The 13,376-nt window shown below is 36.6% G+C and overlaps 1 protein-coding gene across 3 annotated transcripts in view; it reads right to left on the bottom strand.

The window, feature by feature from the left end:
* Positions 1-13,376, bottom strand: part of NBEA (neurobeachin) — a 397,191-nt gene that overhangs the window by 40,987 nt on the left and 342,828 nt on the right. For all 3 annotated transcript variants that reach the window (XM_081327264.1, XM_081327262.1, XM_081327263.1), the window contains one exon: positions 10,215-10,367. In XM_081327264.1, the coding sequence (XP_081183390.1) occupies positions 10,215-10,367 (153 nt within the window). The remainder of the gene's footprint in view (positions 1-10,214; positions 10,368-13,376) is intronic.

The raw sequence follows: 13,376 nt of genomic DNA, 5'->3' as shown, positions 1-13,376 counted from the left end.
GTAGAGAAACACATTTCCTGAATCTGAAAGTATATTTTCTGCTTGTTATATTCAGCACTACAATCTGTAATATATTACAATTTGTGCCTTAAATAATCAAAATATTGTCATAATTAGTCTTGGATTACAACAGGTCATTTCTTGAAATTACAAATGCTTGCTTTAAAGGCTTTACTGTGTCTCTCTGTGTTTCAGATTACAGTTTCTTACCTTGATTTAACATGCTTGTTTCTGAACCTGTTTTATTTCAGACTCTCATGCCACCACAAGTCTTCTGGGATCAAAAAGCTCAGCAAGACTACGAAGTCACATCTGTGAAAAGCTTGCTTCCCTTTTTTGTAAACCGGTAGATTATGATTGATGAACCCAGCATTAGGGTAATGTTAGCAGGAACACTTACTGCTTCTGTCCTCTGTGACATCATTGAGGTCAGGCCATAATCATGTTAGCATTGAACACAATGCTTTATTAATGTTTCATGGCTATGTCAGTAGCAATCAGTCCAGCTTGCTATGGATAAATTAACTAAGCTAACAATCACTGATGTAAAAATGGAATGCTCTTAAAATCCACTGTAACACATCTTAAAAGTTACTGAATGTAATCACTCCTCTAGCCTTTTTAATGAGAGCAATCTGCACAGGAATTTCTTTCAATAAGAGATTATTTCTCAGTTAAAACATATAAAATGTTCTCATTTAGTTTGCAAAATGCTTTCTAAATTAGATGGGATCAAGTTATTATGCAGTACTACAGTACTCCCCTCACATATAGCAGCCATCAAAAACTATAAACAGAACGGAGCTTAATAATATAAATCTCACACATGCACAGAAAATATGTACACATACTGTTAAATATGAGTACACGATTAATTTATGAATGCATGTAAGAAATCAGTAATCATCAGTGTCTTCTAATTTTCATAAGTGATTATCTGCAAAACTGGGAAAGTCTTGAATAGACTTTAGATATTAAAATGCAACAGCATTTGTAAATATCAGGATCAAAGAATATAAAATAAAATAAATCTGGTAAATATTTTATTTTGAAATGAAATAACATAATTTGCCAAATATCTCAGCATTTTTGGCATTAAAGTTAATTAAAAATAGGCCTTCATATAGGCCTTGAAAGCTTTGTATCAAAGAAGCATAAATAAAAGCAAGCATATACTAGGAAAAGTTGATATATTAATAACCATGAACTTGTAGAATCATAGAATCACAGAGTTGGAAAGGATCTTGGAGGGAAATAGTCCAACCCTCTGTCCAAAGCAGGAGTCCTTGTACCACCTTGGGTAAATGGTTGTCCAATCTTTTCTTGAAAACCTCTAGCAATAGAGCACCCATAACTCCGGGAGGCAAGCTGTTCCATTTTTTAATAGCTATCACTTTCTGGAAATTCCTGCTTATTCCCAGGTTGAATCTCTCTCTGATGAGCATCCACCTTTTGCTTCTGGTCCTCTTTCAGGTGCTATGGAGAATAAATTGATTCTGTATTTCCAATGGCAATCCTGCAAGTATTGGAAGGCTACATCATGTCTCCCCAGAGTTTCCTCTTCATTAAGCTAAACCCACTGAGTTTCTTTAGCCTTTCTTCATAGGAATAAGCCTCCAGATTCCTGATCACCTTTGTTCCTCTTCTCTGCACTCTTTCTAGGGCCTAGACATCTTTTCTTTTATTATGGTGACCAGAACTGGACACAGTATTCCAAATGTGCCGTCACCAATGTGGTACAGAATGGTACTATCACTTCCCTTGATCTCGATACTCCTCTTTCTTTGTTGATGCTGCAGCTGCAGGATTTGGTTTTTTAAAATATGTTTATAATTTTTAAAATTTTCCCTATTTTTAAAATAAATTTAATGGATTTTTATTTTTCAGAAAGTATTCTGGATTAATTATAAAAAATTGCATTTGGCAATCATAACAAAAGAACAGAGGACAAATGGAAGTGGGATTTTTACAATAGTGTTTATCAGGAGAGTAGGAAAGAGTATGCCGATTGGTCATCTCCAGGGACTAGGCATCAAGATAAGTTAGCTACTGGAATGGGTGATGCATGTGAGAACAGCCATCATGTGTATCATCAAGTTTTCATGCAAATATTGTGATGGATTATATCATTTTAATCATGATGTCATCATGATCGCGGGGAAAGTGAACATCTGAGATCTATTCCATCTTAGATATCAGACTGAAATCTAGCAGAACCAAGAAAAGTATGTTGTCCTGATGTGATGCAGGAACATCTAGATATTGACAACACTGTGGCATCAAGTGGAAGTGTTTAGATTCATGTGGCACTGGAAAGCATCATGAGAAAGCCAAACCTGAATAAGAGCAGGAGATTCCACCTGAAGTGAAATGGAGATAGGTTGCTGCTGTATAACATAAATAATATGGTACAGCTGGAGGAAAGATGCTGGGCAGCATTCAGTTAGAAAAGTGGGGAAATTTCAAGAAACAGTACAAGGGACAAGTACTGGGGTTGTCATATCAATGAGACAAAAAAAAAAGACAAAACCTAAAGGCAGGACAAGAAGCAATAGATGGAAACTAACCAAAGAGAGAAGCAACCTAGAACTAAGGAGAAATTTCCTCACAGTTAGAACAATTAATCAGTGGAAACTATGAATGCTCCAACACTGGAAGTTTTTAAGAAGAGACTGGTTTTGTCTGAAATGGTATAGCGTTTCCTGCCTGAGCAGGGGATTGCACTAGAAGACCTCCAAGGTCCCTTTCAAATTGTTGTTGTTGTTATATTATTATTATTATTATTATTATTATTATTATTATTATTATTATTATTATTATTATTATTATTATTATTATTATTATTATTATTATTATTATTATTCACACAGTCAGCCAGATGTTCAGATTGGATTTGGCATTTTTGTCTACCTATCGAGTCTTTACCTGGGATAGGCAGATGTGGATGTTTGATGATATTACAGATATTGTTGCAGGATGGAAGCAGTTCCTAGTAAGGCCACCTTTTGCAATTGACTAATGGCGAATTTGTCAATGCCAATGGTGTTCAAGTGGTGCTCCAGTTGTTCTGGGATTGCACCCAAGGCACCTATTACTATTGGTACTACCCTTGCTTGCCTTTGCCACAGTCTATTTCTATTTGTAGGTCTTTGTATTTTGTTATCTTCTCCAGTTCTTTCTCGTCTATTCTGCTGTCTCCAGGCACTGCCACGTCCACTATCCAGACTTTTTTGTCTTTCTTATCGACAATTGTTAAGTTGCAGGTTCTTGTCTGTTTGAATTCTGAAGTCCCAGAGCAGTTTAACTTTATCATTTTCTATGACTTTCTCTATTTTATGATCCCACCAGTTCTTGTTTACAGGCAAATGATATTTCTTGCAGATCTTCCAATGCACCATTGTTGCTACTTTGTCATGCTGCTGCTTGTAGTCAGTCTGTGCAATCTTCTTGCAGCAGGTTACCAGGTGGTCCACTGTTCCTTCAGCTTCTTTGCATAGGCGGCACTTACTGTCTGTTGCTGTCTTCTCAATTTTGACTTTGTATGCATTTGTCCTTAAGGCTTGGTCTTGTGTAGCCAGAATTAGTCCCTCGGTCTCTTTCTTCAACTTTCCTGCTCTTAGCCATTGCCAGGTCTTGTTATCATCTGCTTTCCCAGCTTTTTTTTAATGTACTGGCCATGTAGTGCTTTGTCTTCCCATGCCTCTATTCTGTTCTTCATTTGGTCTTTCTTGTAGGCCAGTTTGGTCTCTCCAGTAGTCAGTAAGCCTTCCTGATATACTAATTTCAGTGCATCTTCATCATTGTCCTTCAGATATTCTTCCAAAGCCATTTGGAAACCTGGCTTTTCAATCTATCAGGCCTGGACTGAAGGGGTTCTAAGCTTTTTTAAACATTGTTTTAATTGTTTGGGCTATAATGAATTTAATTCATTTTAATTCTATTTTATCTTAATTTTATATTGTCTTTTATATGTTGCCCTGTAAACCGCCCTGAGTCCTTTGGGAATAGGGAGGTATAAAAAACTAATTAAATAAATAAATAAATTAAATGTTTTCTTCCTCAACTATCTGATGTACTTGCAGCATTCCACGTCCACCTATTTGCCTTGGTAGATAGAGTCTGTCAATGTCACTGCATGGATGAAGGGCATGATTCATTGTCATTATTTTTCTCGTCTTCCTATCCATTGCTCTAAGTTCTGCTTGAGTCCAGTCCACTATTCCAGCTGTGTATCTAATGACTTGAATTGCCCAAGTGTTGATTGCCTTCACGGTATTTCCTCCATTGAGTTTGGACTTTAAGATACAACAACAACAACAACATCATCAAAAACAAAATAATAATAATAATAATAATAATAATAATAATAATAATAATAATAATAATAATAATAATAATAATAATAATAATAATAGATCATCACACAGTCAGCCAGATGTACAGATTGGATTTGGTATTTTTGTCCTCCTACTGAGTCCTTACCAAGTACCTGGGATAGGCAGATGTCGATGTTTGATGGTATTACAGATATCGTTGCAGGATGGAAGCAGTTCCTAGTAAGACCACCTTTTGCAATTGACTAATGGCGAATTTGTCAATGCCAATGGTGTTCAAGTGGTGCTATTACTATTGGTACTACCCTTGCTTGCCTTTGCCACAGTCTTTCTATTTCTATTTGTAGGTCTTTGTATTTTGTTATCTTCTCCAGTTCTTTCTTGATTATTCTGCTATCTCCAGGCACTGCCATGTCCACTATCCAGACTTTTTTGTCTTTCTTATTGACAATTGTTAAGTCCAGGGTGTTATGTTGCAGGTGTTTGTCTGTTTCGAATTCTGAAGTCCCAGAGCACTTTAGTTTTATCATTTTGTATTACTTTCTCTATTTTATGATCCCACCAATTCTTGCTTACAGGCAAATGATATTTCTTGCAGATCTTCCAATGCACCATTGTTGCTACTTTTTCATGTTGCTGCTTGTAGTCAGATTATTATTATTATCATTAATGCGCCAACAATATTTGAGAGAGGGCATATGTATAGGTATTTCTGTGCAAGTACTATAAAGCTCCAAAATGAGAACTAAGAATTCTTACTTGTTTTTGGAATGCAAATTTTGGTACCAGGAGAGGGAAAACTACAGAGGGGAAAGTGTTGGTAATATATAAAAATTAACGTACTAGAAAAAAAATCCTAGCTTCCTCTGTAGAATCACTATAGGTAGCAATATCTGTCCACAAATTTAAATTAGATCTAGATATATATTATCACCCACCGATTAAAATATCAAGGATAATTGTGAGATGTTGAATGAAACCAGGAGTACAAGCAACTTATTTTAATAATTGGAGGCTTCACATAAATTGGGTACATTATGTCTTAACCATGACAAAGAAACCAAATTTCTAAATAACTTAAATTAATGTGCTTTAGAAGATTTGAGTTTTGGAACTTACCAGAGTTAAATTAAGTCCTAAGATGTGACCAGGATATAATCATTATGAAAACAATAGGAAATGATAATTATGATACTATTACATTTAGGATGTATGCAAATGTATGATAGTCTTACACAAATCACATTTGACTAGAAAGAAGAAGCCATTAATAATGAGAGGATTGATGAAAAAGAGACTGAAAAGAAATGTCAACAGAGCCAAACGTCTTCACAGTATCGAAAGCTTATTTTAAACTACTGAAAGTGGTTTATTCATCTCTGGAAAAGGGTCCATTGCTGGGAAATGTAGAAGCAAAGAAAGCAATACTAGTAGCAAGTTGGATGAACTTAGTTGCAGTGGTGATGAGTGCATTGGAAGACATGAAAAACCAGTTTAGGAAGAGATTGTCCTGGAGAAAATCTATGTGATCAATAAAGTTGACATTGATTTGATGGCACATAATCAATCAACCAACCGAGATTCAACTAAAATATATTCACAATTTAAGACACTCAGACTAATTTAGTATGAACCAACATGGCTTTCTATAGTGTTCAGGAAGCTATAAAACCCAAGAAGCTTTTCTGCAAGAAATGGAAAGTCTGTTGTTATGAGAAGGACAAAAAGAAGATAATATGGGGTGAAAGTGTAAAGTTGTACTAAGGAAAGGATAATAAACTAATTTAAGGAGTATGCCATAGAAAGAGACACCATCAGATAAGAACTTCTTTAAATATATTCAAATTAAAAAGTAGCAGGGAAAGAGGTTGGGCTGTTGGGCTGAAAGAAATGGAGATTGCAGAGAAACTGAATGCATTGAATTTCTCTTTATTACAGAAAACAATGGATAGATATCTGAGAACCACAGAGATTACCTTGGAGAAACTATGTGATGAGAGATAGCAAAACACGATATAAGCCTGACAGGAAGAAAACATTAGAAAAAAAAAATCCAAACTACTTCTTTACTTCTTGAGTAAAAGAAGCATGGGGGGAAATGCTGTCAAGTTTTCAAGATCTAGTTAGTATAGCCTATACCAATAAAATACAGGTCCAGAAAGCTGGAAAGGTTTTGTAGAGTCTGTTTTCTGATCTGACCTACCACATAAGGCTGACATCAAGCCTGTACTGACTTTCCAGGGGAAAGTGTGGAAAAATAAGAGTAATTGAAACAAACCCAAGAGAAGTTAGCTTAGACCCCCTGAATGAATTTTCCCACACTTCATATTTTCTGTCTTTCTGTTTTTATGTTTTTCTTTTTCTTTTATTGTATATTGTTATAGAGGCAATGGCAAATCACTTCTGAAAAGCTTCCCAAGAAAACTGCAGGGATGGGGGCACGAAGGGAGGCTCAGCCAATCTCAATGAATACATGGTTGTACTTTGACAATAAAGGTTTATTCATTCATTTGTCCAAGCAGTCTCTGAGAACTGAACACAACAGAATGGAATTGTTGCTTATTAAATATGATTCATGTGCTGAATGAGAGGTTATATTAATCAAATCAATCAAAACAATCAATGAAATTGTCTTCCATTTCAATTTAAAGCTGTTTCAAATAAACATAATATTCACTAATGATTTGGGAAAACATAATGACACAAGATTCTATCTGGCAAAGAAACTATAAATATCCTTAATTCCTTATACCAAATCATATTGATACACATATTTATATTCTATTCTGATTAATTGCCTTTTTGCCAGGGAAGTGCTTCATGACCTTAGCAATTTTAAGATGTGTGGATGTCAACCCCCAGCATTCTTCAGCCAGCAAGTTACTTTGGGAATTCTGGAAGCCGAATTCCATATTTCTTAAAGTTTCCAAGGTTGAGGAAGACTTCTCCAGGGACTCAAAAGAAGGCCTTCAGTAGACTTCCTGTCTGACACAAAAAGATATACTCTATTTCTGGAGTAAAATTTCCAATCATCTTGCAAGAGGCCTTTTACAGATGAAATGAAATAGGTGAGACAGGAACCGTATGTAATATTTTCATAGAAATCTAATACTGATATAAAAATGCTTAAGAAAGCACTTTCTTTTACAAAAGAGAAAGGATGGTACAATACTACTGGATAAATTATGGGGAGCCTCTGTAATGTGTTGATTTATTCAGGGAGAAAGCAGCTCCGGGAAATGCACTTTAACAAGTAAACCTGAAATAAGTCTTATTAGATTCAGCACCCATAAATTCTAATTTAGATTATAAAACACAATGGACATAAAAACATTACAATCAGCCATCTGGGTTTGATGGATAATTTTACATTTATTTTAAACATATATAATTAACTCTCAATATTTTTATTATTTTAATAATGGCTTGAATTCATATATGAATATATAAAATATAATTTGTAAAGTAAATGTATAAAATGTAATCATAATTTATTTCTATATTTATAATGCATGCCTGCTCAGCAGCAAATCATGTGTATATTACTCCTGGGAAAAGGTGCACTGAACTGTATTTCACTTGTCTGAAATGGTATAGGGCAGGGGTAGGCAACCTTGGCTCTTTCATGACTCGTGGACTTCAACTCCCGGAATTCCTGAGCCAGCATGGCTCAGCTTGGAAACCTCTCCCTTTCCCCTCGGCATGGCTGGCTCAGGAATTCTGGGAGTTGAAGTCCACGAGTCATAAAAGAGCCAAGGTTGCCTACCCCTGGTATAGGGTCTCCTGCATGAGCAGAGAGTTGGACTAGAAGACTTCCAAGATCCCTTCCAGCTCTATTCTGACTGATTGATTGTATTCTTTATATCATGGATATCAAAGTTGCTGGCAGTTTGACACCCCTGCTTTATGTAGTTAACTTTGGGATTTTGGAAAAGCACTGTTGGGATTATGTAATTAATATTTGTCAAATGTTTGTCTGTAAAATTTATATCAGGACTTTCAGGACCTCCAGGTTCCTCCTTCCTCCTTCCAGTTTTCCCCACAATACAGTACGTTTGAGAAGGATTGACTGAGAGAGTGTGACTCGCTTAATGGCACCAATGAGTTTCTGTGGCTGAGAAGGACAAGAATTTGGTCTTTCCAGTCTTTCCTTTACCTCTTCACCATACTGGTTAGGAAAGTATTGTTTTATATGTATGATAAAATAACTAGCAAATAATATTGTATTCCCCAAAACAGTTTCCAGAGGTGTATCTATTGATTTTTTTGCAGAGAAAGCAACAGTCTTGTGGCAGTCTTAAGATGAAAAATATATAATTTTATGTTTGTGTGTTAATATACAGAGAACAATTCAGCTTGAAAGGCCAGTGAAGCAGCTACATGCACACACATATACACAAGGAAAGCAGTTTAAACAAGTTTATTCCTGAATATATGTATTTTTATATTTGCCTTTCTAAATGCAGTATTTGTATTGGGACTTTTTCCATTTTTACCTACTATAATTTTTCTGATAAATATATTTTCCTTTGTACTGCTTTGATTAGAAGGTTTTAATCACAATATTCAGAAAAATATGGATTTTGAGATATAATTGTGTTTCATCTGTTGATTAAACTAAGACTGAATTAGATATGTGTGCATATAATGTTAATACTTTTCTATAATAATCCTACCTAGCCCATAATATTTTTTGTACTGAACTTTTTTTTTCAGGAAATCAATGGAATTTTTATTGGGGACTGTAAGAACTGCAGGGCTAGATGAATCAAAAGTTGGAATTAAGATGGCTGGAAGAAACATCAACAACCTAAGATATGCAGATGATACCACTCTAATGGCAGAAAGTGAAGAGGAACTAAAGAGCCTCTTGTTGCGAGTGAAGAAGGAGAGTGCAAAACTTGAGTTGAAACTAAACATTAAGAAAACCAAGATCATGGCATCTGGCCCTCTCAATTCCTGGCAAATAGATGGGGAAGAAATGGAGGTAGTGACAGATTTTATTTTCCTGGGCTCCAAGATCACTGCAGATGGGGACTGTAGCCAAGAAATTAAAAGACGCTTGCTCCTTGGGAGGAAAGCCATGGCAAATCTAGACAGCACACTAAAAAGCAGAGACATCACCCTGTCAACAAAAGTGCGTATAGTCAAGGCTATGGTCTTCCCAGTTGCAATGTATGGCAGTGAAAGTTGGACCATAAGAAAGGCTGAGCGCCAAAGAATTGAAGCCTTTGAACTATGGTGCTGGAGAAGACTCCTGCGAGTTCCTTGGACTGCAAGGCGATCAAACCGGTCAGTCCTAGAGGAGATCAACCCTGACTGCTCTTTAGAAGGCCAGATCCTGAAGCTAAAACTCAAATACTTTGGCCACCTAATGAGAAGGAAGGACTCACTGGAGAAGAGCCTAATGCTGGGAAAGATTGAGGGCAACAGAAGAAGGGGACGACAGAGAACGAGGTGGCTGGATGGAGTCACTGAAGCAGTAGGCGTGAGCTTAGATGGACTCCAGAAGATGGTAGAGGACAGGAAGGCCTGGAGGAACATTGTCCATAGGGTCGCGATGGGTCGGACACGACTTCGCAACTAACAACAACAACAAAAGAACTGTAAGAACCTTTATCAGGTTGAACAAAATAATAAAATTTATCACAGGAATTATGGTTTTATCATAAGCCTCTACTAAGGAAATTCCAATGAAAATCATTGCATTAAAGCCCAGTACTGTTAATACAGGATAGCTGCAATCAAATAACTCCTTTGTGTGTTTTTGCTTTTATATTTTCAGTTGTTGCTTTACAGTGAATAAAAACAAGGCTATATTAGCTTATACATTCTGTGGAGTTGTTAGCAAGCTTGATTTTAAAAAAAAAAACCCCTTACCATTCTATTGATGCGAACAAAATCTTCAGGCTTCTTAGCCCAAGGGGGAAGCTCAACATCATTCACAATAGTTTCATCTTCTCTGGCTCCAAAATTATATCCATTACTGTTGACAAACATTTCTGGCAGGTAATAAAACTCTGGAATTAGTTCCTGTTTACAAAAGAAACAAGCTTTGTTATTCATCATGCAAAATCTGCAGGTTTTTGCACCGACCAAATTATTCAAGAAATCTTATTTTGTTGCATTTAATTTGGAAGTTCGACTTTCTTTCATTGCTTACTACATTACATTTGTATGTTTAAAATATCTTAAGCAAATTCTCTATTATTAGATTAAAATACTATGTTCCAGTCTACCAGAGTCTTGAATGGTGGACATATTTCTAGGGAATTGGCAAATCTTTTTCTTTCAAAAGGAGAAAAAAAAAGAGGACTTCTATAACTATATAGCAGGGGTAGGCAACCTCGGCTCTTTTATGACTCATGGACTTCAATTCCCAGAATTCCTGAGTCAGCATAGCATAGCATAGCTGACTCAGGAATTCTGGGAGTTGAAGTCCATGAGTCATAAAAGAGCCGAGGTTGCCTACCCCTGCTATATACCATCCAATTTCTCCTTATTACCAGACAAAACAAAAAAGTTTACTATGCAACCAGATTGTGAGATTTAAAAAAAAAGTGTTGCTTAGTAGTACACATCATGAGGTTATCAATAACTAATCATGCATAACAAACCCATTCTCATTTTTTTTTTGGTAGACCAGGAGATAAGGTTCACATAATGGCTTCAGCAAAGTACTCAACCCTCTTTTCTTTAACCAAACCCATCCTATTTAGTAAAAACAACAACAACCCATCCTATGAAGAGGGCTAGGTAATTCATTTAAATCACAACCCCATTCTTGAAATCCAATGTCAGGGGAGGATAGAAAAGACCCTGCCAGTACCTCCAAGATGGATAAAGGATAAGCATAAATATTAAAGGCTGAGGCATGCATTCAATTCCCAAGATCCAGACTGAGATGAAAGAGGAAATTCAAGAACAGACAAGCCTTCTTCCCTTGCTCTGGGTTTTAATTTATCCCCTTCCCCTTCGAAAGCTGACAAGTTTATAGACACTACTGGTATTTGGGAGATCTTTGACCACTGGATATTGTATATGAAATTGATGAATCCAGGAAACTTGAACATCAGCATCTCCTAACATGTCAGAACAGACATTTCAGTCAATTATATTTTTTAGTCTTCCCTATCAGAGTCTGGAATCTAAAACACATTCCATTCCATTCCATTCCATTCCATTCCATTCCATTCCATTCCATTCCATTCCATTGCATCTTTTACCTTTCACAATATATGGTTGTCCAGCTTTCACTTGGAAATTATCTATAACTATCAGGTTATTTTGACTATTGGAAGCTAATTCTAACATTCAAGTAGAATTTGCATTCCAGCAACATTATTCCATGTCCTATATTTCAGATATTTTTCTATACAATATTTGATATTTAAAAAATGTAGATTGCCCCACTTTCCAGGCTAAACATGTGAATTCCCTCAGCCCTCTCTTCAGAGGACTTGGTTTTCTTCTCTTGCACACGTTCCACTTTTACTGAATCTTTCTTAAAATGTGGCACACATAAACAGAGTACTTGTGGATTCAAAATTGGATCGAACAATTCCTTAACAATAGCCTTTTATATTTTGCATGGTTAATAGAACAGTATTCATTCCTGACAATAAACCTTTATGTGTAGATCTAGAACATCAGGTTCTAAGGAACTGTCCTGTGGTGGCACAGGGGGAGGTCCTTCTCTGTGGGCGCCCCGGAGCTATGGAATCGGTTACCGGTTGAGCTCCGGATGGCGCCCGACCTTCGCTCCTTCCGTCGCGATCTAAAGACATTCCTATTCAAACAAGCTGGCCTGGCCTGATGGGGAATGGGTGGGGTTTTTACTTGCTATTTTAATATTTGTAATTACTGTTTTTAGTTGGGCATATATTTAATCCTTTTTAACTTTTGTATTGTATTTTTTTATGCTTGCCCTGTTCACCGCCCTGAGTCCTTTGGGAGAAGGGCGGTATATAAATAAAATTATTATTATTATTATTATTATTATTATTATTATTATTATTATTATTATTATTATTATTATTATTATTATTAAAATGCAGTACTGCAGGCTACTTCTGCTGACTGCCGGCTGGCAGCAGTTCAGCAGTTCAATTCTCACCAGCTCAAGGTTGACTCAGCCTTCCATCCTTCTGAGGTCGGTAAAATGATGACCCAGATTGTTGGCGGCAAAATGCTGACTCTGTAAACCACTTAGAGAAGGCTGTAAAGCACTGTGAAGTGGTATATAAGTCTAAGTGCTATTGCTATTTCTTGGCTGCTTACATAGCATTAATATTGTTGTGATTCAGGGTCAGCCTGTGGGTTCGGAAGTTGGGTCGGACGAATCAGAGGAGGAGGAGAGGGGTGTTGAAGAGCTTGCTGAGAATAATATTGAGGCTCCACAGAGTCCTCAGCCAGGCCCCTCCCACCTGGTCACGACGCAGACCCAGCTGTGTGAGCCTGACAGCGTGGATGAAGATGACCCACAGCTGGCCCTGTTAAAGGACGCCCGACGCAGGAGGCAGTCAATCAGGAGTAAACAGAGGAAGGCAATGGGGCACCTCGGAAGGAGGCAGAGAGAAGCCACGCCCTGAACTGTATAAAAGGGGAATGCGTGGGAGGGCTGGTTTGCTGAAGGCAACTGCTTGAATAGCTCCTGTTTCATAGTTCGTGTCTTGTTCTGTTTGCTTTTGTATCCATAAACTTGGCAGGCTTAGTTCCAGCCTCTTGCCTTCTTGTAAAAGGGGTTGTCCCTGCCTTTTCTGCAGGGGCGGTAACAGGCTGGTACAGAACAAATATGGCTTTTTTGTTGCCATTCTGTTCTGTAGTATATATCTTTTATATATAATATGATGTTTTGCTTTGCTACCATTTTGAATTTCATTTGGAAAATTATAGAAGCTTCTAAAATAAACCCAATAATTCTATCTGATTTTTTAAGTTGTCACCTTTCTTCTACTATATAGTAAAAAATGCAAATTTATAATATTTAATAGCTACTTTTCATGTGACTTTTTTGTTAAAAAATAACAAAGATACAAGTCT

This window comes from Vipera berus (genome assembly GCF_964194415.1).
Source record: "Vipera berus genome assembly, chromosome: 4".
In the NCBI taxonomy this organism is placed as follows: Eukaryota; Metazoa; Chordata; class Lepidosauria; order Squamata; family Viperidae; genus Vipera; species Vipera berus.
The sequence above is the reverse complement of the archived record's forward strand: the minus strand, read 5'-3'. Positions and strand labels throughout refer to the sequence as shown.